The 27,764-nt window shown below is 42.9% G+C and overlaps 1 protein-coding gene across 3 annotated transcripts; it reads left to right on the forward strand.

Annotated features, from left to right (window-relative positions):
* Positions 1–618: 618 nt before the first annotated feature.
* LOC141735692 (activated RNA polymerase II transcriptional coactivator p15-like) lies at positions 619–27,391 on the forward strand. Of its 3 annotated transcripts, XR_012584817.1 has the most exons (7): positions 621–956; positions 2,825–2,897; positions 4,621–4,740; positions 20,750–20,858; positions 21,308–21,683; positions 23,039–23,142; positions 23,873–27,391. XR_012584817.1 is itself a non-coding variant. In XM_074568780.1 (5 exons), the coding sequence occupies exons 2-5, from the start codon at positions 2,826–2,828 to the stop codon at positions 23,950–23,952; spliced, it is 381 nt and encodes a 126-aa protein (XP_074424881.1). In that variant the 5' UTR covers positions 619–956; position 2,825; the 3' UTR covers positions 23,953–27,391. The 3 variants fall into 3 exon arrangements, 1 of the variants encoding a protein (XP_074424881.1); XR_012584818.1 differs by lacking the exon at positions 21,308–21,683 and having other exon boundaries at positions 638–956; XM_074568780.1 differs by lacking the exons at positions 21,308–21,683; positions 23,039–23,142 and having other exon boundaries at positions 619–956.
* The last annotated feature ends 373 nt before the right edge of the window (positions 27,392–27,764 follow it).

Genomic DNA, 27,764 nt, shown 5'->3' on the forward strand with positions numbered 1-27,764 from the left:
TGGTTTATTTCAGAAACTGTTGCATACTTGTTTAGATGAACTAAACCTACTGCCCTTCTTCAAATCCTGATGCAGGAAACAGCATCATCAGGGCACTTATGATGCAGTGTTCTGGTGTAAACATGCTACAGAAATAGGCAAGATGATTGTCAGATTATATTTTCAAGGTTTTTTTTTTTTTTTCTTTGAGGGATTTAAAAAAGTGCTTAGAATAGAAGCTGAGATTGTTTTTTTTTTAACCTTCTATCCCCAGCGCTTCAGACCTGCACTTGACCCAAGGTGACTGCCAAGACGGGAGCCATAAAGCTCACACGCCGCCCAAACGCAAAGCCCGTCAGGAGGAAAACAAAACGCAAGTCACCCGGTGAAAGAAAGGGGAACCCGTACTTTCCTGAACAGCGCCCTAGGTGCTGCGGCTTCAGTATGCAAAGTCAACGTAGCTACACCACCTCACAGCGTTTCCTCTTCTTCCCTCGGGCACGGCTGCTGGTGGGGCGGCTCTAAACGAGGTCGAGGAACCGCTGCAGCGTGCAAAAGAAAACAACGATTTACACATATTTTTTTTTTAAGGGTTCCTTTTAGATATTAAGGGCTCTACTCCCCGCCCCCTCTCAGCGGAGGGCAGGCAGCTGGTGAAGGCCCGGACTCAGCAGCGCCCCACCTAAGCAGAGCTGTAGTCCCGATGAGGCCCGGCTCCAGGTTGGGCTGTGAACAGGGCCTTGCCGTCAGCCCCACAAGCCTCCCTTGATTGGCGCGAAGCGGCGGATACGGGGACTAGCCCCACATGAGACTTTTTTGCTGCTGCCCTAGCCGGAGTGAGGGAGGTAACAACAAGTAATAAAGGGACGCGTCCCCTTTAAACACCTCCCCTCACCCCCTCCCACGTGGGCGCGGATTCTGCGATGCGTCACTTCTGTTTCTCTCGTGGTGTAGAGGAGTCGTGTGCGAAGTAGGACGTGAGTATTGGGGTTTCATTTCGTGTTCAGTTGAGGCTGTTGCTGTTTTTTCCGCCCCCATCCCTAGCTGTTGGGGGCTTGGCACCTTCTGGCCTGTCGCAGAAGTGTGCTGGGTAACCGTGTGGTGAGGCTTCCCCTTTTCCTCGAGTTCCCGCTGTACCCTGCGGGAGGAACGCTCTGCCGTGGAACGGGCCTGTGTCGGGAGGAGGAGCCGTTGCCATGTTGGTGGGAGGGGGTCAAAGAGGACTTGAGTGAGGGGAAATAATGGTGGTGGGGAACCGCCCGGCTCCGTTCCCCCCACGCCGCGATCTGACCCTGCCCGCTGACGACTCCTGGCTTTTTTTTTTTTTTTTTTGGTGTTGTCTTTCCTTCGCCGCTGGTAGCCTGCACTTCTCTTGCTGCCACCCTGCCCCAGAAGGACCTGGGCATCCTTGCCCGCGCCCCCCTATCAGGCCCTCGCTCCTTTTCCCCTGGGGAGCAACACAAGCCGTAGAAAAGAGGAAGAGAGAAGGAAAATGGCGGTTGGGATCCGCCTACCTGGTGTTTTTAGCTCGTCCTCGCTTGGCCCATCTCATTCCACCCTCGCTCTCCCCGGTTCTTCGGTGTACCCTCACACTCTGCCAGCTTCTCTCGAGGGGCACTCACCACTCCCTATTTCTTTTTCCTCCGGTTTCCGCCCCCACCTTCCTCCATATTGTTGCTCCCTTATCCTGATGCGGACTCTGTGATTATCCTCTGCTGGTGCGCCCCCCCCCCCCCCCCCCCCCGGACTTTTCTTGTTCGGCTTCTCGATTTCATGTCATTGCTGTGCTTATTTTTGCACTGTCCCGTTTTAGCTTTCCTCTGACACCATCCTGCAGCATGGCTTACGTGTGCTTCCCATACCCTGTACCGTTTTCTGTGCTACAGCTTCCATTGTTGTGCTCCAAACTATTATGTCCGAATTTGCCCTGCTTTAGAACCACGTTGATCCATTATCATTATTCAGTCTGTTTCCTTTGTACATGGTTTATTTCATTGCTAGTTTGAAAACGCTGCTATTCCTTTTCCTTTCCTTAAATATGTTCTTTAATCTTTTATTGGCCTTTTCTAGCTGTAGTTTATTTCATACAGTTTCTCCCCATGATGCTTATTTTTATTCTGAAAGAACAAATGAGCGATTTATTTGTTTCAAAGAGTTTCTAGTAGCAGGCAAGCTGTTAGATATAGTAGTTGAACCACATGCTTGCATACTAGAGAGATGTAGAAGCACACCTGGCAGCATGCATTCAAGGAAAGTTGAATGTTCACTTGCCTGGCAAATGAATAGACTCTAGTGACTCGCGTGGTAAAGCTGGAGTGGAAATATTAATTGCAATACTGTAGTTCACTGTAACTAAGATGTTTTTTCAGACTTTTGTATTGTTGATGGGAACTTTGGCTTCATGTATGACAATTACGTAGCTGTTGCTTGCAAATTCAACTAGGCGAAATGCCCATGTAAGAATATAGATAATGCTAGGGCCTTAATCGTTTATGGATGTATTATTGAGAATTCAACTGGAGGCCGGTATTGTATTTTTTACATTATGATTTCTATCATACTTGGGGGTATATGAAGCTGGTGAAAAACTGTCTCTTTGTAAACAGTTCAAAATCTAAGACGCTGCATTTAAGGCAATTGCAGCAAAAAGGGGAAGAGATATAAGAGGGAAGGATGTTTGAGATCACATCTACAACATGTATTGAAGCTTATATGAAGAGGCAGGAGAGTCTTTAGGAGGGTTTTGAATGAGATGAGCCTTTACAAACAGGTTTGAAGATGGCTTTCTAGCCATAATTGTGCATGTTCATTATATAGTGTTCTCATGTTATCTTTCTCATCCTAGAATGCCTAAGTCAAAGGAACTTGTGTCTTCAAGCTCGTCTGCCAGTGATTCAGACAGTGAAGTTGACAAAAAGGTGAACGTTATATGCAGTTTATAGCTACTGTATTAACTCTTATGTTTCAGGTTGAGGTTAAGGAATTAGGTGAGCGTTATGTCACAAAATGCATGTCATTCCATATGATTTATCAGACGCTTAAAAAAGCCAAACAAACTCAAAACACCCCTCCCAACCCCAAAATAACAAAACAAAACCCACCCCCCAAGATTAGGGTTTGGGTGGATGCTTTTTGCTTTGCAGTAAACTTTTTTCTTCGTGATTTTTCGTATGGTATATCTAGCCGCAAGCTTCCTGGAATTCTTTGCTGCTTTGTGGCGAGTGATAGAAGGTTTCTGTATAAGCTGCTCCTGGTGGCAAGAATTTGGACTAATTTTGAGGACACCCTCCTCCTCATTTTGGTATCTGAATTATTTGCAAGTCCAAAACAAAAACTTCCACTTGCCATGTCATCCATGTGCCACTTGCTTATCTTGTTCTGCATGTTCTTTTTCTATGTTTCATATTCTTACATTTACTGTAATACCATCTGCTAGTTTCTCGCTTAAAAGCTGAGCCAACCGTAATGTCTTTAAGTTGATAATTTTAACATTAACTGTTTAAAATGCATAAATTTAATGTTCTCCTTTATTTTTAATAGTTAGTTAATTTATAAGTTTGTATAGATGTACCAGTTGTTATGAACAAAACCTGAATGCAACAGTGAATTTACCTTTTTAAGAAATGCTAGGTGGTAATGTGGACATCAGGTCTTCCAGTGTGGTATGTGAAGAGACTCTGTCATCTTTACTGAATTGGTTCAAATGTGACTTGGTTGCACTCTAGCAGATTAGGTGTTTTGTCAAATCTTAATATAAGAGAAAATGGTCAGGTGATTTTTTTTTTTTGTTGTTGTTAGGGAAATGTATTCCTGAAAAGACATAGTGTAACAGTCTGCTTCAGTGGGCAGTAAGGTTTTTTTTCTATGGCAACCTTCCATATTTGTTGGAATTGTTTGTCTTTAAAAGCGGATATCTACAATATGATTCTAGCAGGTGAGACTAATTTTTGGTATCCTTGTATTACTCTTCCCTTAGGGCAGGCATACTATATGACCATTAGCAGAAATAGTAACTTTGTAGTATCTGCTAGCAAAGTAATCTGATTTACAGGTGATATCGTCTGAGTGTTTTAAAAACATGTTTAATTTATCATGCTATGGACAGAGATTGGACTCTGATTTAAAACAAAAAAAAAAATCTCAAACCCAAACAAACCAACTTCCTCTGGATTTGATTTCCAGATCACTTCTTCGTTATCTCATCTATTATTTTTTCTTTTTTAGAAGAGTTGTTAGCTGTTCTGCATTTTTCATTGCACTCGGTGGAAAGGAAGGTGAAACTTCCATCAGACTTTAAAATTTTAATTGAAGCTACTGGACTGACAGTATTACTGTGCAAAAAAGAGTAGGCTTTTTGAAATGTACTTTGATCTAATTTGGTTCTTTTTAAAGCCAAAGTATTATGGTAAACTTCACTGGGAACAGAAATAGGCTCATTTGAAGATTGACTGATTTATTTTAAAAATTCCATTCTAAATGTGTACAGTATTGGATTCCTGCCTTCACAGAAGGAAGGTGATAATGTGTATTGCATAGTAGTAGTTTGTGACCTCTAACGTAAACTTTTTTGTAACTTGGAAAATGAGTTGTGGTTCATACATTTCTTTTTTTTTTTTTTTTTTTTTTTATTCTTGCTCCAAGGCAAAGCGAAAAAAGCAAGCAGCTCTGGAAAAGCCTGTAAAGAAACAAAAGACTGGTGAAAGTTCAAAAGGTTCAGCTTCTTCTAAGCAAAGCAGTAACAGAGATGAGAATATGTTTCAGGTAAAATTGTTGACTCTCTTAGAGCCTGGTTAAGGTAACAATTTACATTATATTCAGTATAAATGTTATGAGGCGATCTGAATATCTTGATAGAATAGTGCTTAATCTCCTGAAGCCTTGGCCAAAGGGGTTATGATGCTAGCATGCGGATGACATGCTTAGAAAAAGTGTTGTCAGGTTTCAGCAGAGTAAAAGAATTGGAGTTGTGGCAATTGATTCTAACCCTTCTGTCTTTGCCCATGGTAACTCTCTGGGTAGTCATTTTGTCCGTAAATATAGCACTTGCCATAAGTATACTGTAAATATTAGATCAGGACAGTCTCTACATGGAAATGTTTTTTAATCAGGGCTCTTGAAAGAAAGGTTCTTGGAAACCGAAGTATGGAATCTTTGTTCCTATTTAACTAGGTCAAAGGCATCTTGGCTTCCATTTTATAAGACAGTGTGTTAGAATAAGTTTTGCTTGTTCTTTTATGATGCAGGTTTTTTTTGCTGAACATACAAAAAGTTAGCAATTTTTGACATTGTCCTTATTTTTAGGATGGGATGAATGTACGTTTTTCAGTAGCAAGAAGCATTTGTGAATTCAGGGTATTGCAGTTCCCAGGGTTAGCCGAGGCAGTAGCAATGTGTGCTGAAAGCTGTGCAAGAATATATGTAGCTCAGAATTACCTGTTTTAGGGGTGTGGATTAAGACTTAATAAATGTCTGTGAATGTGGTTGGCTGGCTTGAAAGGGGCAGGGGACAGGAAAGGAACTTAAATTCTTAAAGACTTTGATTCTTAAGATTGTGAAAGGGTATGGTAGGGGTGCCTAATAAGATGGTCCCAACACTGAGTAAGGCAAAAGAAATGGTTTTGTGCCGTAGCTGTGCAAAGTAATACGTCAAAAAAACCCCCCAACTTCTAGAGAGAAGACCTGCTTAACTGATACTGTAATACAGGACAGTTATTTTTAACGTATCAGTTCTCACTTTTCTCTTCATGTGTAGTTGAAGGGGGAGCTTCAGTTTAAGACACTGGACATCAATGCCTGGACTTCGCCGTTGAAGGAAGAATATAATATTTTTAGTTCTGTTGTGGAATGCTTTGATCTATGTAAGAAAAATGAAATAGTATCTTCTATACCTAATGAGGTGAACTGCAGTTAGAATTAAAAAACAAAACAAAAACAAAACAACTACATATAGGCTTTATGCTATGTTTGTAATAGAAATTCCAGCCTTGGGGAAAACAGTTAAAATTTGTAATGCTCTCCTGATGTGCAAAAAAACCCCCAAAACAAACAACCCAACAAAAAAACCTAACCCCCCATTCAAATAAAAGCAAAGTATTTTTGTGCTCTGATTTATTTCAACTTTTTTGACCCAAGATAATAAAAAGTTACTAAAAATAGACAGTAGAGGACTCATATTAGTCTAAGAGCAGGATTCTTCCAGTGTTGAGTATAATACAGAAAAAATATTTCAGTATCACCTTGATCTAAACCATCAGTGTTGTTCCTTAGTCTCTGTCTGCCTTCTAGTTACTGAACAACAAAACTTTCTTAGATTGCTTATTGTGTTATGTGAAACGTTGTGTGTTTGTGTTTTTTTTTTTTTTTTTTTCAGGCTATATCAGCTTATGTGTGTTAACTAAGATGCAACTGTTTCAGTGTAGAAATAGCACCGTAGGTCTGAGGATACTTCCCCTCTCTCCCACCCAGGAGAGCATGCTAGAAGATTTAGTTGTGGGTTAATTTCTTTAGGTATTGTTTTGTTTGGTCTAGGACTATTAGTAATACTAAAACTCTCCTTTCTGCTTCCCCATGACAGTAAAATGATCTCTGTGCAAGTGACTTTGCAGTATAACTTACAAGTGTGGCTTCAATTGATGGAAATCAGGCTGTAAAGCATTCATAGGATAGTCAGAAGTTCTGTGGCGTCCATATTGTGCGTGGGAGTGGTAGCAAATGATGTGAAACTTAGTGGTTTGCTGTTCTACACCTTTGGGCTGCGTTCTTAAAGTATACAGCTTCCCTTAATATTGAGCTCATTGTGACTGCTGTATTCAGAAGATTCAGCATTTTCATAAAGAACTACATTTTATTATTTTTGTTTGAAACTAATGTTGGTGTAACGGTATTCTTGAAACTAATTATGAAGAATAGAATAATTGTAACTAGAAGGGAATTAATTCAGTAGAATCATAGAATGGTTAGAGTTGGAAGGGGCCTTAAAGATCATCTAGTTCCAACTCCCCTGCCCTGGGCAGGGACACCTCCCACTAGACCAGGTTGCTCCAAGCCCCATCCAGCCTGGCCTTGAACACTTCCAGGGATGGGGCAGCCACAGCTTCCCTGGGCAACCTGTTTCAGTGCCTCACCACCCTCACAGGAAAGAGTTTCTTCCTAATATCTCATCTGAATCTCTCCTCTTTCAGGTTAAAACCGTTACCCCTGTTCCATTGCTACGCTCCCTCATAAAGAGTCCCTCCCCATCTCTCTTAATAGTATAAGAGACCAAGTGTATTTTATTTACATGTCTTGGCCTTTTTAGGTTTTATAGGTAGCCTAGTATACTATTTGTTAAAGGCTTTGGGTGCAATTGGGGTGTGGAAATTTATCTTACTCCCATTTATGATGTATTACTAGAGGCCTTAAGGACAAGCATTATTCATGTTAATGTGGAAGGGTTTAGTGTTGATACATTAGATTTCTGTCTGTGGCTTTGAGACAATGCGAGTTCTACATCGTGTGCTTTGGTTAGTTTGACAAATCCTGTCATCTACCTATGCCTGCTTTGGATAAGGTTTGTTAGTGCTGTCAAGATACAGTATTAATGACTATCCAGAGTGAAACCACATGACGTGATCAGGCATTTCACAGAAATTGTTACTTCAAAAGTAGTTTGCCTGTTGTTGTTGGCTCCCTCCCTTTTTTTTTTAAAAGTTTGAGTTGAATTTGCTTTTTGACTTGTGAGAAATAAGTTCTTCAGTTTCCCAGTGTAATGTCTTTACCTATCATAGGCTTCTAAAAGTAGATAAATATATTAGTTTGTGATGCTCTGGAAGGTGATCAGTCGCCCGTGGAGACCAGCTTCAGTGCAGGTAAGGCCTCACTGGGGAAGGGGATCGCGGTGGATGAGGCCGGCAAAGGGCTCTTTCGAGGGCTCTTGTAGCCAGGAAAGGCGGCTAGCTCGTGCCGAAACCGGCAGCTCGGGGGCGGGCTGCTGGCACGGCAGGGGCGGAGTCAGCGTCACACGCGGCAGCTCTAAACGGGTGGTCCCGGAGCGCAGCGGCCGGCCGCTGCGCACCCAGCACGCGGGTAGCCTGCGTGGGTCACCCAGGGCGGCACCGCAGTGCGAGCGAACGAACAAGGAGCAGCATTTTGTACGGTGGGTCACTGGAAGCCTTGAGTCTAAGGTAAGCAGAAGCTGGGCAACCACAAGCAGAGGAACATCGGTGTGCAAGGGCACCGGCTCAGGGCGCAAGGGAAGCGGACAGCAGAGATTCATCACCTCCCAGCACAAGAGAAGAACATGGCTGCAAAACAGTCAAAAGCTGCTGCGAGGAAGAACGTGGGAACTCAGACTGAGCTCCTCTGCAAGCATGTGGCTGTGCAGGTCTCGGGCTGTAATGAATGCCTGAGTCTGGCACTGCTCCCACAGGGATCCAGAGACACTGTGTGCATACGGTGTGATCAAGTAAATGATCTGCTCAGGCAGGTGGCTGAACTGAAGGAAGAGGTAGAAAGGTTAAGAAGTATTAGGAACTGTGAAAACGAAATAGATTGGTGGAGCCATACCCTGAGGCAAAGGCAGCAGGAAGAGGCTCTATCAGAAGTGGGTGACCCACTTCCCTCCTGTCACCAGGCAGAAGGAGAGGACTCAAGGGATAAGGGGGAGTGGAGTCAGATCCCTCCTCGGAGAGGTAAGCGAAACCTCTCACGGCCCCCCTCACCATCCCAACTGCCCTTACGTAATAGGTATGAGGCTCTGGAAATTGAGGACCAGGCGATTGAGGATGGAGAAGCTGATCCATCCAGTGAAATGCCCAGTGCTAGTCACTCACCCCCACACCTCAGGACATCCTCAACAAAGAAAGAAAGAAGGGTTATTGTAGTAGGTGACTCCCTTCTGAGGGGAACAGAGGGTCCTATCTGTAGACCGGACCCATCCCACAGGGAAGTCAGCTGCCTCCCTGGGGCCAGAATTAAGGACATACGGAGGAAACTCCCTTCCCTGGTCCAGTCATCAGATTACTATCCGCTACTGATATTTCAGGTAGGCAGTGACGAAGTAGGTACCAGAAGTCTGAGGGCAATGAAGAATGACTTTAGGGCCCTGGGACGGCTGGTTAAGGGATCGGGAGCACAAATAGTGTTCTCCTCTATCCCACCATTTGCAGGGGTAGACGAGGGGATAAATAGGAGGAGCCAGCAAATTAACTCCTGGCTCCGTGACTGGTGCGTCCGGCAGGACTTTGGCTTTTTTGAACATGGGCTGATCTACAGGAAACCAGGCATGCTGGCATCAGGCGGGGGAAGCCTAACCCGAAGGGGAAGAAAGAGACTGGGACAAGAATTAGCAGGGCTTATCCATAAGGCTTTAAACTAGGTTTGATGGGGGATGGGGACGAAACCAGGATCACAAAAGTGGTGCCTGGGAGCAGCATACCAGTGCTCATGGGTAAAAGTGATAGCAAGGTCTTGCAGCCTGTCTCAGCGATGGTGGGGGATAGTGAATTGTGTGGCAGCATAGACACAAGGAGTAGTGATAATTTGGTAACTACAGTAGTGTCCGAGAATGATCAGGTGCAAATCAGGGCCTGTCCCCCCAAGAAAGTGGCAGGACAATTAACCCAACTGAAGTGCATCTACACTAATGCACGCAGCATGGGGAATAAACAGGAGGAGCTGGAGGCCATCGTGCAGCAGGGAAACTATGATGTGGTTGCCATCACGGAAACGTGGTGGGAAGACACACACAAGTGGTGTGCTGTAATTGATGGCTACCAGCTTTTCAGAAGAGATAGGCAAGGGAAGAGAGGTGGTGGGGTGGCCCTCTATGTTAGGGGCGGTTTTGAATGTCTAGAACTCAACAGTGTGAATGACAGTGTTGAGTGTGTATGGATAAAAATCGAGGGGAAGGCCAACAAGGCAGATATCGTGATGGGAGTTTGTTATAGACCCCCTAATCAGGATGTAGAAACCGATGAAGTATTCTATAAGCGGCTGGCAGAGGTCTCGCGATCATCTGCCCTTGTTCTTGTGGGGGATTTCAACTTCCCGGATGTCCGCTGGGAATACTACACAGCAGAGAGGGAACAGTCCCGGAGGTTCCTGGAGTGTGTGGAAGACAACTTCCTAACACAGCTGGTGAAGGAACCTACTAGGGGAGGTGCCCTACTGGACCTACTGTTTGTTAACAGAGAAGGTCTTGTGGGGGATGTAAAGGTTGGAGGTCGTCTTGGGCAGAGTGACCATGAAATGATAGAGTTTTCAATTCTTGGTGAAGGGAGGCGGGGAGCCAGCAGAACTGCCACCTTGGATTTCCGAAGGGCAGACTTTAGCCTGTTTAGGAGCATGGTTGAGAGTGTCCCTTGGGAGGCAGTTTTGAAGAGCAAAGGTGCCCAGGAAGGCTGGTCATACTTCAAGCAGGTGCTCTTAGAAGCACAGGAGAAGGCCATCCCCATGTCCCGAAAGACGAGCCGACGGGGAAGAAGGCCAGCCTGGCTAAATAGAGAGCTTTGGCTGGACCTCAGGAAAAAAAGGAAGGCTTACATTCTCTGGAAAAGGGGCTTAGCAACTTATGAGGATTATCAAGATATAACAAAGCTATGCAGGGGGAAGATTAGAAGGGCCAAAGCTCAATCAGAACTCAGCTTGGCCACTGCAGTTAAAGACAACAAGAAGAGATTTTTCCAGTATATCAACAGAAAAAGGAAGACTAGGGAAAATATAGGTCCACTGATGAATGAGACAGGTGCCCTAGTGGTGGAAGACACAGAGAAGGCAGAGCTACTGAATGCCTTCTTTTCTTCGGTCTTCACTGATAAAGCCGTCCCTCACGCATCCCATACCCTGGAGGCAAGGGGGAAGGTCTGGAGAGAGGAAGATTTTTCCCTCAGTTGAGGAGGACCGGGTCAGAGACCACTTGGCCAAGCTGGACATTCATAAATCCATGGGCCCTGACGGGATGCACCCGCGAGTGCTGAGAGAGCTGGCAGATGTTATCGCTAGACCACTCTCCATTGTCTTTGCAAGGTCATGGGGAACAGGAGAGGTGCCTGAGGACTGGAGGAAGGCTGACATCACTCCAATCTTCAAAAAAGGCAAGAAGGAGGACCCAGGGAACTACAGGCCGGTTAGTCTCACCTCTGTCCCTGGGAAGGTAATGGAGCGACTCATTCTGGATGTCGTCTCCAAACACGTTGAGGAACAGGAAGTTATTGGAAGTGGTCAGCATGGATTTACCAAGGGCAAATCATGCCTGACCAATCTGATAGCTTTCTATGATGTTATAACGGGTTGGCTGGATGAGGGGAGAGCCATAGATGTCATCTACCTTGACCTTAGCAAGGCTTTTGACACTGTCCCCCATAACATCCTCATTAGGAAGCTGAGGAAGTATGGGCTAGATGAGGTGACAGTGAGGTGGATCGAGAGCTGGCTGAGTGACAGAACTCAGAGGGTTGTGATCAGCGGCACAGAGTCCAGTTGGAGGCCTGTAACGAGTGGTGTCCCTCAGGGGTCAATACTTGGACCAATTTTGTTCAATATATTCATTAATGACCTAGACGAGGGGACAGAGTGTATCCTCAGCAAGTTTGCTGATGATACCAAGCTGGGAGGGGTGGCCGACACTCCAGAGGGCCGTGCTGCCATCCAGCGTGACCTGGACAGGCTGGAGAGCTGGGCAGAGAAGAACCTAATGAGGTTCAACAAAAGCAAGTGTAGGGTCCTGCACCTGGGAAGGAAGAATGCCAAGCACCAGTATAGGTTAGGGGCGGACATGCTGGGAAGCAGCTCTAAGGAGAAGGACCTGGGGGTCCTGGTAGACAGCAAATTATCCATGAGCCAGCAATGTGCCCTTGTTGCCAAGAAGGCCAATGGCATCCTGGGCTGCATAGGGAAGACTGTGGCCAGTAGGTCGAGGGAGGTCATTCTCCCCCTCTACTCTGCACTGGTGAGGCCACAACTGGAGTACTGTGTCCAGTTTTGGGCTCCCCAGTTCAAGAGGGACAGGGAACTACTGGAGCGAGTCCAGTGTAGGGCAACCAAGATGATTATGGGACTGGAGCACCTCCCTTATGAGGAAAGGCTGAAAGAGCTGGGACTCTTTAGCCTGGAGAAGAGAAGGCTGAGGGGAGACCTGATTAATGTTTACAAGTATCTAAAGGGTGGGTTTAAGGAGGACGGAGCCAGGCTCTTTTCAATGGTTCCCAGTGACAGGACAAGGGGCAATGGGCACAAGCTAGAACATAGGAAGTTCCGTTCAAATACACGGGAAAACCTCTTTACAGTTAGGGTGACAGAGCACTGGAACAGGCTGCCCAGGGAGGGTGTGGAGTCCCCTTCTCTGGAGATTTTCAAGACCCGCCTGGACGCAGCCCTGAGGGATGTGCTTTAGGCAGTCCTGCTCTGGCAGGGGAGTTGGACTAGATGATCTCTAGAGGTCCCTTCCAACTCTGAAGATTCCGTGATTGATAGTGAAATGTGTCGGCGACCACCTAAGTTTCAGAATTAATGTGCTAAACCAATTTGCTGTGTGGCAGATCTCAGCTGTTTACAGGACTCTATTCTAGGAGTTTATATTAGCTTATTGTGTTTCTTCTAATGCTATACATATAGTTATTACCTAAAAAAAAGCATCCTTCTTTCTTGCTGTTTCTACTTCCACAGCATGTATACAGTTTAATCAAGGCAAACTGGAAATAGGAGGAAAAATGGTGAAGAAGGTGGTTACTGAAACTCATATAGGAAGTCAGTTGCATAGCTGTGAAAGAAACCTAGACACAGTTAAATGGTGTGTGAGCCAATGCAGGCAGGATGCAGGAACAACCACAAAACCACGGATGAAAGGCAAAGAACAAGTTTAGTTTCGATACCTCACAGACTGGGGAATCTCTGAAGCAACACCCGGGTAGAGGCACACAAGCAGGGGATGCAGGCACTGCGGAGTGAGAGAGTCCTTGTTAGCAAGAGCGTGCACAGATTCCCTGTTCTTGCTGGTATTTCAAGGGTTCAAGCAGGCCTCGTTTTCCCACTGTGCTTTGATCTTCTTCCACAACAGGCCAGGATTCTCAAGCAGCTAGATAAGGTGTCCCTGAGTCCATCACAGACTTACGTTATCTAAGGGCAGATGTTCTACTTGCAAGCACATAAGACTGAACAACGATTAGTGTGATATATGTGTTTCCCAGCACCCCAGGTGTGAGTCCCTTGAGCGTATTTACAGTCCTCCTCGCCAATCTTCCATTGCTTTCCCACAAATGGAAACCTGGAAATAATGTTTGTAATGTCTTCTGATTTATTTAATTCAGTAGAATAGTACCGCTAAGGAGCTGTGATGTTCAATAAAAAGCATATGAACTTATCTATGAAGGTTGAACCTGCAGTAACTACCCTGCTATAAATCAGAACAGCCCTTGGAACGCTAATGTGGTTACAAAGGTGTCTTAGATCAATGAAATTATTCTAAGACTATCAACTGCTGCATGAACAAAGAATTGTTCAGAAATGACTCAATGCCAGAACTGCAGCTAACTGAATTTCAAGAAACATCAATTTACTTAAATAAATCTAGATTTTGACTGAGGTTTTTAAACTGTACTTTAGAAGCATATTTAAAGCTTTTAGCAGTGGCAACTGTTTTGCATAGAGTTCAACTAAACATTCAAAACTTAATGTGAGCATTCAACTGAAATCTAGACAGTGGTGTAAAACGTAACTTAATTTCATCATTTTCATATGGAATTGTTTATATTTAAAGTAGACTTACTGAGTAAATGATGTGTACTTTGTTTTATTTCATTTCCCCTCACCTTACTGTAGTTGAATTAAGACATGTAGTCTTATCTTTAATAGTCAAATCCTAAACCCTTTTACTGTATTTGCAGCTATAATCTGCTATATTGTATCAGATTTTATTTCTTAGAGAAAATCTGGAATTACTTGGCAATGCACTAATATTCTTTGATAGACCCGGGGGAAAAAGATATTATGGAGTACTATTACTTGAAGCTGGTTTTGGAGGTGACCTTAAAAGTCACTGAAGAGTTATAGGGTAAAACCAAGAAATGTTGTTCATGTAGGCTATTTAGGATATCCTTTGCCAGCAGTGCTGACAGACTTGGGCATGGTACCAAGTTTGGTCTGAAAGAACTTGGCTACTGTGACATGATACCTTATTTTTGAATGTTAAATTTGTAGTACTGTGAAAGTATTTAATAAATCAGTCACAAAATACTATCTTATAAACTTGTTCACATTAAAGGATGCTTTGAAATAGGAAAACAACTGCTCCAGGCTTATGGTATCTAAGATCTCCCAATTGTTTTAAAATAAATTTTAGAGTTAATTTAGCATGATCTGCATAAGAAGAAAAATTATTTTAAGCAAACATAAAGCATACTTGTTTATGTGGCTGTCCCTTGTCCTGGTGGGAGACTTCAACCTACCAGATATCAGCTGGGAACACAATAGAGCTGAGAGGGAACAGTCCAGGAGGATCCTGGAGTGTGTTGGGGAAAACTTCCTGAGTTTTTCAAGAAGGAAGTCTTAAAGGTGCAGGAGCAGGCTGTCCCCATGTGCTGAAAAATGAGCTGTTAGGGGAAAAAGACCAGCCTGGCTGAACAGAGAGATGGATACAACTCAGGGGGAAAAAAGGAGAGTTTATGGCCTTTGGAAGAAGGGGCAGGCCACTCATGAGGCCTACAAAGATGTTGTGAGGCTATGTAGGGAGAAAATTAGAAAGGCCAAAGCCCAACTAGAATTAACCTGGCTTTCGATGTTAAGAACAATAAGAAAAGTTTCTATAAATACATTAGTAATAAAAGGAGGACTGAGGAGAATCTCCATCCTTTATCAGATGAAGGTGGTAACATGGTGACAAAGGATGAGGACAAGGCTGAGGTACTTAATGCCTTCTTTGCCTCGGTCTTTAGTAGTAGAGTCGGTTGTTCCCTGAGTACCCAGCCCCCTGAGCTAGTAGATAGGGGCGGGGAGCGGAAGCCCCCGCAATCCAGAGGGAGATGGTGAGGGACCTGCTCCAACACCTGGACATGCACAAGTCTATGGGGCCGGATGGGATCCACCTGAGGGTACTGAGGGAGCTGGTGGAAGTGCTCACTGAGCCACTTTTCATCATTTACCAGCAGTCCTGGCTAATCAGGGAGGTCCCAGTTGACTGGCATCTAGCAAGTGTGACGCCCATCCACAAGAAGGGCCGCAAGGAGGATCCAGGGAACTACAGGCCTGTCAGCCTGACCTCGGTGCCTGGGAAGGTCATGGAACAGATCATCCTGAGTGCCATTATGTGGCACATGCAGGACAACCAGGTGATCAGGCCCAGTCAGCATGGGTTCATGAAAGGCAGGTCCTGCTTGACAAACCTGATCTCCTCCTATGACAGGGTGACCCGCTTGGTGGATGAGGGAAAGGCCGTGGATGTTGTTTACCTGGACTTTAGTAAGGCCTTTGACACGGTTTCCCACAGCATCCTCCTGGAGAAACTGGCTGCCCATGGCTTGGATGGGAGTACTCTTTGCTGGGTGAAAAACTGGCTGGAGGGCTGGGCCCAGAGAGTGGTGGTGAATGGAGTCCAATCCAGTTGGCGGCTGGTCTCGAGCGGTGTTCCCCAGGGCTCGGTATTGGGGCTGGTTCTCTTTAATATCTTGATCAATGATCTGGAGGAGGGGATTGAGTGCACCCTCAGTAAGTTTGCAGATGACACCAAGTTGGGTGGGAGTGTTGATCTGCTTGAGGGTAGGAAGGCTCTACAGAGGGATCTGGACAGGCTGGATCGATGGGCCGAGGCCAATGGTATGAGGTTCAACAAGGCCAAGTGCCAGGTCCTGCATTTGGGTCATACCAACCCCATGCAATGCCACGAGCTTGGGGCACAGTGGCTGGAGAGCTGCCTGGCAGAAAAGGACCTGGGGGTGCTGGTCGACTGCCAGCTGACTATGAGCCAGCAGTGTGCCCAGGTGGCCAAGAAGGCCAACAGCATCCTGGCTTGTATCAGGAATAGCGTGGCCAGCAGGAGCAGGGGAGTGATGGTGCCTCTGTACTCGGCACTGGTGAGGCCCTACCTCGAGTACTGTGTCCAGTTTTGGGCCCCTCACCACAAAAAAGACCTTGAGGTGCTGGAGCGTGTCCAGAGAAGGGCAACAAAGGTGGTGAGGGGTCTGGAGCACAAGCCTTATGAGGAGCGGCTGAGGGAGCTGGGGTTGTTTAGCCTGGAGAAGAGGAGGCTGAGGGGAGACCTCATTGCTCTCTACAACTACCTGAGAGGAGGGTGTAGAGAGGTGGGGGTTGGTCTCTTCTCCCAAGTAACAGGCCATAGGACAAGAGGAAATGGCCTCAAGTCGTGCCAGGGGAGGTTTAGACTGGATATTAGGGAAACTTTTTACACTGAAAGGGTTATCAAGCATTGGAACAGGCTGCCCAGGGAAGTGGTTGAGGCACCATCCCTGGAGGTATTTAAAAGACGGGTAGACATAGTGCTCAGAGATATGGTTTAGTGATGGTTTTTGTCAGTGTTAGGTTGATGGTTGGACTCGATGATCTGAAAGGTCCCTTCCAACCTAGGCAATTCTATGATTCTATATATATTGAAATAACAGCTTTTATGACTTAAACACCTGTGGATGATTTTAATTGATTGGAGTTGTTCATGCTTTCTGGTCAGACTTAATGCTAGTAAGATGTGTTTGTCCCTCCATTAAATTATGTCAAAGTGCAAGATGCATAAACTAAGGAAGTTGAAACCTAAAACTAATGTTTTATCAGGAAGGAATGTTCTATTTTTAAAATCGCTTACTTCATAATGTGTTCTTTCTTCATACTTCGTAAAGTGTATCCAGGAGGTGCATACAGAATACTAAAAACTTCTTACATGAATTGTATTTGATTGTGTTTTTATTATCTAATTTTTCATTCTCAAAATTCACATTATACTTTGAATTTATGTGAATGAATAGGGGTTTTTTATCAAATTTTTCCAATATATGTAGTGATCATGAAATGGTCAAGTTTTCAATTGGCAGCGATGTAAGGAGGGGGGTTAGCAAAACCTCCACCTTGGACTTCCGGAGGGCGGACTTTGACTTGTTCAGGACACCGGTTGAGAGAGTCCCTTGGGAGACAGTCCTGAAGGGCAAAGGGGTCCAGGAAGGCTGGACGCTCTTCAAGAAGGAAACCTTAAAGGCCCAGGAGCAGGCTGTCCCCAAGTGTTGCAAGTCTAAAGGGCGGGGAAAATGGCCAGCCTGGATGAATAAGGAACTTCTGATGGGACTTAGGAATAAAAGGAGGGTTTACCACCTTTGGAAGAAGGGACAGGCAACTCAGGAGGAGTACAGAGATCTCGTTAGGTTATACAGAGAGAAAATTAGGAAGGCAAAAGCCCAGCTGGAGCTCAACTTGGCCACTAACATTAAGGACAACAAAAAAAGCTTTTATAAATACATCAACAGAAAGAGAGCCAGGGGGAATCTCCATCCCTTACTGGATGCCGGGGGGGAAAGTTGCAACCAAGGACGAGGAGAAGGCTGAGATACTGAATGCCTTCTTTGCCTCCGTCTTCAATAGTCAGACCAGCTGTCCCCAGGGGGTTCAGCCTCCGGAGCTGGAACATAAGGATGGAGAGCAGAACAACCCACCCATAATCCAGGAGGAAGTAGTCAATGATCTGCTTCTGCACCTAGACGCACATAAGTCGATGGGGCCGGATGGGATTCACCCAAGAGTACTCAGGGAGCTGGCAGGAGAGCTCACCAAGCCCCTCTCCATCATTTATCAACAGTCTTGGTCAACAGGGGAGGTACCAGATGACTGGAGGGTGGCTAATGTGATGCCCATCTACAAGAAGGGTCGGAAGGAGGATCCGGGGAACTACAGGCCTGTCAGCCTGATCTCGGTACCAGGGAAGATCATGGAGAGGATCATCTCGAGTGAGCTCTCACGGCAAGTGCAGGGCAGCCAAGGGATCAGGGCCAGCCAGCATGGGTTTAGGAAAGGGAGGTCCTGCTTAACCAACCTGATCTCCTTCTATGACCATGTGACCCGCCTTCTGGATGCGGGGAAGGCTGTGGACGTTGTCTATCTGGACTTTGGTAAGGCCTTTGACACCGTCCCCCACAGCATTCTCCTGGAGAAGCTGGCGAATCATGGCACAGACAAGCATACTCTTTGCTGGGCTAAAAACTGGCTGGATGGCCATGTCCAGAGAGTTGGGATTAATGGGGTGAAATCCTCTTGGCGGCCGGTCACCAGTGGTGTCCCTTGGGGCCGGTTTTGTCTAATATCTTTATCAATGATCTGGATGAGGGGATTGAGTGCACCCTCAGTAAGTTTGCAGACGACACCAAGCTAGGTGGGAGTGTCATGGAATCATGGAATCTTCAGAGTTGGAAGGGACCTCTAGAGATCATCTAGTCCAACTCCCCTGCTAGAGCAGGATTGCCTAAAGCACATCCCTCAGGGCTGCATCCAGGCAGGTCTTGAAAATCTCCAGAGAAGGGGACTCCACACCCTCCCTGGGCAGCCTGTTCCAGTGCTCTGTCACCCTCACCGTAAAGAAGTTTTTCCGTGTATTTGAACGGAACTTCCTATGTTCTAGCTTGTGCCCATTGCCCCTTGTCCTGTCACTGGGAACCATTGAAAAGAGCCTGGCTCCGTCCTCCTTAAACCCACCCTTTAGATACTTGTAAACATTAATCAGGTCTCCCCTCAGCCTTCTCTTCTCCAGGCTAAAGAGTCCCAGCTCTTTCAGCCTTTCCTCATAAGGGAGGTGCTCCAGTCCCATAATCATCTTGGTTGCCCTACACTGGACTCGCTCCAGTAGTTCCCTGTCCCTCTTGAACTGGGGAGCCCAAAACTGGACACAGTACTCCAGTTGTGGCCTCACCAGTGCAGAGTAGAGGGGGAGAATGACCTCCCTCGACCTACTGGCCACAGTCTTCCCTATGCAGCCCAGGATGCCATTGGCCTTCTTGGCGACAAGGGCACACTGCTGGCTCATGGATAATTTGCTGTCTACCAGGACCCCCAGGTCCTTCTCCTCAGAGCTGCTTCCCAGCATGTTCACCCCTTGATCTGCTTGAGGGTAGGAAGGCTCTACAGAGGGACCTGGACAGGCTGGATCGATGGGCCGAGGCCAGCTGTGTGAGGTTTAATAAGGCCAAGTGCCAGGTCCTGCATTTCGGTCACAACAACCCCAAGCAATGCTACAGGCTTGGGGCAGAGTGGCTGGAAAGCTGCCCAGCAGAAAAGGACCTGGGGGTGCTGGTGGATGGCCAGCTTAACATGAGCCAGCAGTGTGCCCAGGGGGCCAAGAAGGCCAACAGCATTCTGGCTTGTATCAGGAACAGCGTGGCCAGCAGGAGCAGGGGAGTGATGGTGCCTCTGTACTCGGCACTGGTGAGGCCTCACCTCGAGTGCTGTGTTCAGTTCTGGGCCCCTCTGTACAGGAGGGACATTGAAGTGCTGGACCGTGTCCAGAGGAGAGCTACCAGGCTGGTGAGGGGTCTGGAGACCAGGGCATATGAGGAGAGGCTGAGGGAGCTGGGCATGTTTAGCTTGGAGGAGGCTGAGGGGAGACCTCATTGCCCTCCACAACTACCTGAAAGGAGGGTGGAGAGAGGTGGGTGGTGGCCTCTTCTCCCAGGTGAATAATGACAGGACCAGAGGAAATGGTCTGAAGCTGCAGCAGGGGAGGTTTAGGTTAGATATCAGGAAGAATTACTTTACTGCAAGAGTGGTCAGGCACTGGAACAGCCTGCCTAGGGAGGGGGTTGAGTCACCAGCCCTAGAGGTATTTAAGAAACGTCTAGATGTGGCACTCCAGGGCATGCTCTAGTGGCAGAGATTGTAGGTTGGTTGGTTGGACTCGATGATCTCAAAGGTCCTTTCCAACCATGAAGATTCTGTGATTCTGTAAGGCGTAGATGCCAGTGTGCCAGTTGTCTCTTCCCTTCCCTCTCCCCTCTTTATTTTTTGTTCTTGTCCTAAGAAAAAAAAATTTAGCCACTGTGGTGTGAAATTATGAAATTCTGAAGTCATTTCATACTGTGCTGCATGCTGGTAAATTTTAAGAATTTGGATGTCTTTGTTTTTGTTTTCTTTTGAACATCTGGTACAGTGTGGTAGTCTTTTAACCACAGTTCCAATGAAGTGCCATGAGGACTTGGGAGCAGGCATGGGACAGTTGGTGGCTTATTCTCCTTTCCATCTGTATTTACTGTGTTTAAAAACAGAAAAAAGGGAGGGGGGAAATTGTGCTTATGTGAATATCTAATTTGATTTCTGTACATATGGAATGGACTAAAATTTAGATTTGGGAATAGACCTCCCTCTTCCCTGTTTATTTACAACTGCTTCTAACAAAAATGGTTATAGTAGAGGCAAAATTTTATTTCAGAAAACAGTAAATTATTGTGTTTTGTAAGAGGCAAGTTTGTTAAGAATATAGATATTTTTATTATAGAATAGTTTGGGTTGGAAGGGGCCTTTAAAGGTCATCTAGTCCACCCCTCCTGCAATGAGCAGGGACATCTTTTATCATAGAAGAATCACTTTTGCATTGAATGTTGAATTCTCAACTGGTTTTAAGTTGTTCACCTATTTTTAGTGTCATTACTTATTTGCCTAGTGACTACTCTGGATTAAGCTCTTGATCTAGTTGTTTCTCTGGTGTCTAAAATAAGCTGCAGTGTGTAATGTCAGATGTTCCGAGTCTGATAATGCTAGGGGAAGTGAATGCTGCGATGTGCAAAATATCTGAAAGATATCCTTATATGTGTTTTGACAGATTGGCAAAATGAGGTATGTCAGTGTTCGTGACTTTAAAGGCAAAGTCTTAATTGATATTAGAGAATATTGGATGGATCAAGAAGGTGAAATGAAGCCTGGCAGAAAAGGTATTGTTCTGCTTCATGTTATTTTGTATTAAAACATTGTTTGCAGTTTGCTGGAGAACTTCATGTATCAGATTTTTATGCTTAATTACTACATGGTATTTTTAGAGTAATGCCTTTTAAAAATAATTTATATATAACACATGATAAGTTTTATCTGTAGATTATAAACAAAGGCAAAGTGGTTTTGTTGGCCTGAGTCTGTTTTCCTAAATGGATCCCCCATGATTTATGGAAAACAAGGCATCAAACTGTCATGGTTTGAGCTGGGTTGGCCAATGACAAGATAACAGATGCTCTCCCCCACTCCTCACTCCAAGGAGAGGAAGAAGAGAGATAAAGAGATTTAAGAGTTTAGAAAAACTAAACTACTTTAATGAAATATTAACAATAAAACAGAAAAGAAATAATGAAATAGATACAATATATACAAAACCATATCAAACTCACAGGGAGATGTCACCGGCAGGCACTAGGAAAGTTCCAGACTGGACTCGATGAATGGGAACTGGATTCCAGAACACACTGATGGGGGATTGAAGGCAGATGAGCTGACAGATATCAGCCACTGAAGAAGAGCCAGCCTGATGCCTTTGCTCCCTCAGCTTTTATCCTGAGCAGGGCAGATGGGCTGGAATACCCGATTGGTCAGCTTGGGTCACCTGACCTGTCCACTCCTCCCCACAGGTGGGACCCCTCCATGGGGTAAACAGCCAGGTCAGCTGACCCTGGTTGCCACAGCAACAAGTGTGAGCAAGAGCCTCTCTCCCTGAACAGAAAGTGGGCTCTGCTCCACCACAAACCAGGACACAACTACAAGCAAATTTGGTATGGGAGTTATATACATAACCATTCGTTTTCCCATTGATTAATTTAATCAACTCAATTTCTTGCTTTTATTACAATTGGATTTTTTTTATTTCAAAAGTCACTGAAAAGATTTAAGTTATTCATTTGTAATAAGATGTTAATTTCTTAAAACCATGATGATCTTTATTTTCTATCAAATTTTAGCTTAAAATAATTAAAATATTTAATGTAACTAATTTTGTAAAAAATATTTGAAGATTTTAGTTCAGGTGAAAATACCTCAAGTGTTCAAGTTTTGGTACTGTGCTTCTAATCTGCAACACTGCATAAGCCATTGTACCTCTAATTGCTACTCCCATACCTACTTTTTATGGTATGCCTTCACTGAACCATTTTCAGAACTTTGCCACCTGTGAGATGAGGATGTGAGGTTAGTTGCAGTAGTAGTGCTTTCCTTAACGTAACATTGCTTCTGTTAGAAAAGCTTACTTTTAATCATTTTTCATAATTGTGCCAAGGAAAAGAGGTAAGTAACAGAACATCCTGTCCTAGAGATTGAAGGCATTTAATGTAGAATCAGCATAAGGTTTGTTACATTCTCCTAGTGTGTCCAGGAGCAAATAGATGTTTGTAAAGCTTGAGAAACGTTTTCAACAACTCTTAAATAACCATTGAGAATAGGTTTGTATGAACAGATGTACTGGTATTGTAAAGGAAAATTTCTTGGATTGGATGTGTTGCTGCTACTTAACAAAAAAAGATTACTGCAACTTCTAAGGACTTTAAACTGCTGTGTTTTGAGGTGGAAATCAAAAGTATATACAGCTTGAGCAGTAAACTACAATGAAACTCAATGGGTATACCAAGTGACAAAAATTACATGATGTAGATAGAAATGTTTATCAGTGTAGCAAAAGGATCTGAAATTTATTAGGATAAAATTAATAATCTGATACAGTATGTGCATCTAATGTTCCATTGATGCACTTATGAGCCCCTTATCTAGCTATCCTAAAAACAGAATGAACAGTTGAAATTGTATAATAAAAAATAGAGGGGGAAAAAAAATCTAACCATTTAGAATTGTTGTGTCAGATTGTTTCCAACAGCAGGTCTGAACTGCATGCAGTTTATCTGATATGTTGTTCAGGGGCATCTTAATGACATTTGGTCCCCAATAATTGTTAGCACACCTGGCCTAACTGTTTTCAAAAGAAACCTGCCCTCTAAAGACTGATGGAAAACTACTTAGAATAGCTCTGTGCAGACTGCTTGCTGCTCTGATAAGTGGTGCTCTGATAAGACTGATGGTAGAAGAAAACAAAAAGGTAATGAGCCCCAAAAATGGAATTCAAAATTTCACCTGTTTTCAGGTCCCGCTCTACCTACAGGGAGAAAGCAATGAAGGAAGCCTGATCACTGAGGGGGGAGAGTGGGGGTAAATAGTAGAAGAGCCTTGCTGGAGAGAGTATGAGAGGTAGGCCTGTGAGTCTGTACTTGCATAGAGTCGGCATAGAGATTTTAGGGGAAGAATGAGGAGACTAATGCACAAAGGAAACATGTGCCTGGACTTGAACTTGAGGAAATACAAATTTAGAACTGAGGAGATGGGTTGTGGGGCACTGAATAATTATTGATTGAATTTCACTAAAAGCTATAGTGAACTTGAATTAAAAAAGTAACTTTCATGTTGGTTTGTGAGTGCTAGGGAGTAGAATAGTCTCTCTTAAATGTTACTTATACTATATGTTATTCACAGTGCTTTAAGAAACAGGAGGAAAAAAAAAACAACCCAGAATTGTGGTACTTTAAAAGTGCATAGAAGTTCAGTCCACAGAGATATGGCTTTTAGGAGCCAACAGGAATACGATTGACTTCCTACATTTCTTTTGTGCTGCCTTCTATCGAGGCCAGAGCTGTATTTCACTTCCTGTGTTTAGCCTAACACTTGTGAATTAATTTGTTATACTGCACTCTTTGTAAGTTTAACTTGTCCAGAGATAAGCTAAGGTCTAAAGTTTAAACTGGAATGTTCCAAATGAGTAGTTTAACTTTGTAACCGAGATGGTTGTTACACTTGAGGTAGCTTAAGCATTAATAGTCATGACATAAACTTTGTGTACGAAACCAGTTTTGACAGTAATTATGCAAGATCCTGCACTACAATTTTCTTTTTGTCCTAAGTATTTATTTTTAATGCATTTCAGGTATTTCTTTAAATCCAGAACAGTGGAACCAGCTGAAGGAACAAATTTCTGATATTGATGATGCAGTAAGAAAACTGTAAATACAGAGCCATACAGAAACCTTTATCATTTTAGTTGTTTTAAGTGGTCTTTTTACATTGGCTTTATTTTCTAAAATATTATTTTCCAAGCTATTGTATACTTGGATTACAAAACCATTTGTAAGATTAATACTTTTTTAATGTGCATTAAAAGTGTATTCTGAGTGAGGCTATTTGTGTATACTTTACTAAAAGGAAATATGTTGCTTTCACCTCATAGTATAAAATAAATCAAATAATATGTAAAGCATAGGTGTTTATGGCCTTTTGATTGAAGGTGTTTGCTGATAAGGCCACCTAATAGCTTTAGTCTCTGTTTTAATTTCAGTTTAGTTAACCATTAATATGAATTTCTTTTCTGAGGAAATTTCTTAAAATGTCTCCATTTAATTTTTTTCTTTTATTTCATGCTCTTTGGTATTACCCTGATAGCTTTCTGCTTTAAGACTTGATACAAACAGCGAATGCCTGGTGAAATTATCTTTTTGTAGATAATTTTAAATACTGTATTTGCTAATTTACTGAATTTGTTCAGATGTAAACAGTCTGGAGTATGTAGACTTTTTTGCATTACTTGCATGAAGTGTTATGCTAAACAATAACACTTGAACGCAAGCCATGCACTATTTCTTCCCATTTTTCTATAGCTTGCTTGACTTAGAAAATACATTTAACCTTTATTCTTGGACCCTAGATTTTAGAATGTAATGCATGAACTTTTACAGTAATAGACATATACCTCAGAGTAAGATAGTATTTCAAAGCTCCAAATGTGGTTATTAGTTAGCTTTGCATTAAATTCATTCTTGAACATATACTGACTAGTTAAGTCTATAGAAAATAACAGTTAACCTGTCTTTGTAGGGCTTTTGTTCATTTGAGAGTATTGTGTAAACAACAATGCATAAACTGGGCTGTAACACAGGTTAAACAGTCAAACAGGGTTAAAATTGCTTCAGCAAAAACCTCTGGCTATCATGCTTCTGCTCTGTCCATGCTGCCTGCCCAAACCATTTAACTTGGCTTGTCTTGTGTGGCTTACATGCACACAACTGTTTTATCTTTTGTACAGAAGATACTTAGTGCTTACAATGAAGCACTGGTACATAGTGGATCATGACTCTAGTGAACTTCACTTGTCTACCAGTGTACTATTCTGGTAAGAGAAGCTTCTATCCACTGGAAGCTCTATTAGACTAGATGCCGCCCCAGTTGAAGGGCTTCTTGGTAGGTGTCACAAACTATGGAATGAAGAAGGGAGAATATGATGTTTGAGTGGAACTTGGAGAGATAAGGGGCGTGTCAGTACAGAAGTTAACAGTGAAAGATCAAAGTTAGCTGACACATAATAACTACAGTGAAGAAATGTATGTTGGAGAAAAGTTTATTTTCTGACTTAATTCAGTTAATCGAAGGAAGATGATAAAACAATTTCATGAAAATTGACGTTTCAAGACTATGTAGTGAATGTAAAATTTACTGGTTTGGCTGTAACTTTTCCATTTTGATGTTAAATCTAATATATTTTTTAAATTTTGTATACATAAACAGGACTTACTATATGCTTAATTTTGGAATATCTTAATATAACTGTTTATATTGCAGACATGCATGGAAGTCCTGTTCTGTTAAGTGCAATACACAGTCTTTTCCTGTGCTGCAGTTTATAATTCAATACAAATGGGTATTGAAGGGTGACTTCATCAACTTAAATATATGTTATTTAATTTAAATATGTCAGATACCTCCACCTGCTTTTTAACTTATCCATTGTTGACATATTTCAAATAAAGTTAAGATCTGTTTTTGTATAGCTCAGGAAATCTGAGTTTTTAAGAACTGCTTGAGGGTGAATAAAAGGGTGAAGAGATGTTTTGTGGTAGCAGCTGAATTTTTGGGCACATCATTCTTTTTTTGAGTAACTCTTAATGGCATGTTAGGGGTATTTGGACCAAATAGAATAAACATGAAATATCTGCTAAAATTTTCACAGATGAATGAATGAATGAAATTGCTTCAGATCACTATCAACAGATTCTAGGTGGTTTTTTTTATTTGTGGTATGTATATCTTTTTTTCTTTAAATCTGAAATTTTGCAACCAGATTTCACACATTTTGCCTCAAAACTTTAATGTGGCTACTCTGAAGTCCATGATTATCGTAATAGAGGGAACATTGTCCTCACTTAGACTACTGTGGTAGTAGGTCATTGGATGGCAGTTGTGTATTGGAGCACAAATATAATTATGTTCAGGAAGGTGGAGAATTCAATTCATTCATTTTAGGGGAGTAAGTGAAAATGTTTCAATATAGTGATAAGTTTTCTTGTGGAAATTGATGGTAGAGATGTTCAAAGAAATTAGTACCTGTTAACCAAGAACTGTTAGTTACTCTTATAGATAACACCCTTGCTGAATTTGCAGTGATAATTACTGGAGCTGTTTGTCCCATTTTGAGAAAACTTGTGGCAGTTTGATTTTTACTTAGCTTGTGTGTTTAAAAATATTTTTTTCATCTGCCAGTTATATTTCTGCCTGTAATAATGATAAAATATATATTTTACCTGAGCCAATCTTAATGTCTGCATAACTGTACTACAAAAAAGGTAACTAATAAACTAGTCAGTTTCACAAATGAATTCAAAATGGGACCTGTTTAATTGTGAGGGAATCCATTGTACCTCAGATGACTGATGTGCTTGTTACTTGATAAAAATTTGACACATTCAATGTTATTTTGAAATAGTTGGTAGTGATTTGTCATGTAATTGTCTATGGCTGTAGTCTTTCTAATTTGAGAAGGAAATTCAGATTTTCTTGAATAAAGATTATTTTCTTGCAGACAAAATGGTAGTTAGGGTACATGTAGAAGTGTCCATGGATGAAAATTGTGCATGTATGAAAAGACTCTGTAATAGGAGATAAAAACACTGCTTCCTTTCCCATTGAAGTGTCAAAAGAAAGATGCGTTTGATTCTTGATATTTATGCTGGGCATGTTAGCAATATGTTTTATAAATTAGACCTACTGTTGAGCTTAGGAGGAAAAATACATCACAGTTAGAGTTGCCAAAGTACCGTATGTGTGCTAAATCAAATTATCATGTACAATGTTGCTCTTATGTAAAGATGTTCATATTGAAGTTAAACAAATGCAGTACTAAGTTTGATATTTCTGTTAAAGGAAATGCCCCAGTTATCCACTACTTATGTGATATGTTAGCAAAAAAATGATGATTATAATTCTAGTAACTCAAATGTCATATTGTTAACCATGTGGAATGTTTCATGTTTCATTCTGATGGTATCTACTGCAGAGGTGCCACTGAAAATATGCACCCTACAACTGTAATTATCTTAATGTTCAAATAAAAAGTAGTTAAATGGCATATGTGTAATAACAATTCGAACACTTGGGAATAAATGAAGACTTCTGTTGACATAGTGTTATTTTTAATAGAAATTTAGCTGCACTAAAACTTATTTTTTCTTAAACAGGTTGTTTCTTGCAACTGTTGTAATTTGGAAATTTGAAAACTAACATCTTATACTTGGTCCACGTTTCCAGGTGGGTGGTTGCTTGTGTTAGCCCAGAGGGATAGTTGTTTTTCATTATGATAGAAGGACAAGTGTCATGTGAATATGGAAGCAGCAGATATAAACACACTTTCAAACACCAAACAGAAGGAAAGCGCCTGATAAGTTGCTACTGTTAAGAAAACAGCTGATTATCTTTTGAGTGGAGTTTCTTTTTGATCTGCCAATAAATGTATCCATAGATTAGATAGAAAAAAGTTTATCACCCATTTATTT

Source organism: Larus michahellis, chromosome W (assembly GCF_964199755.1).
Source record: "Larus michahellis chromosome W, bLarMic1.1, whole genome shotgun sequence".
NCBI lineage: Eukaryota > Metazoa > Chordata > Aves > Charadriiformes > Laridae > Larus > Larus michahellis.

Coding starts and splice junctions, on each gene's coding strand:
- LOC141735692 (XM_074568780.1), top strand. CDS start 2,826: ATGCCTAAGTCAAAGGAACTTGTGTCTTCAAGCTCGTCTGCCAGTGAT. Junction 4,741..20,749: donor GAGATGAGAATATGTTTCAG/GTAAAATTGTTG, acceptor GTGTTTTGACAG/ATTGGCAAAATGAGGTATGT. Junction 20,859..23,872: donor AATGAAGCCTGGCAGAAAAG/GTATTGTTCTGC, acceptor AATGCATTTCAG/GTATTTCTTTAAATCCAGAA.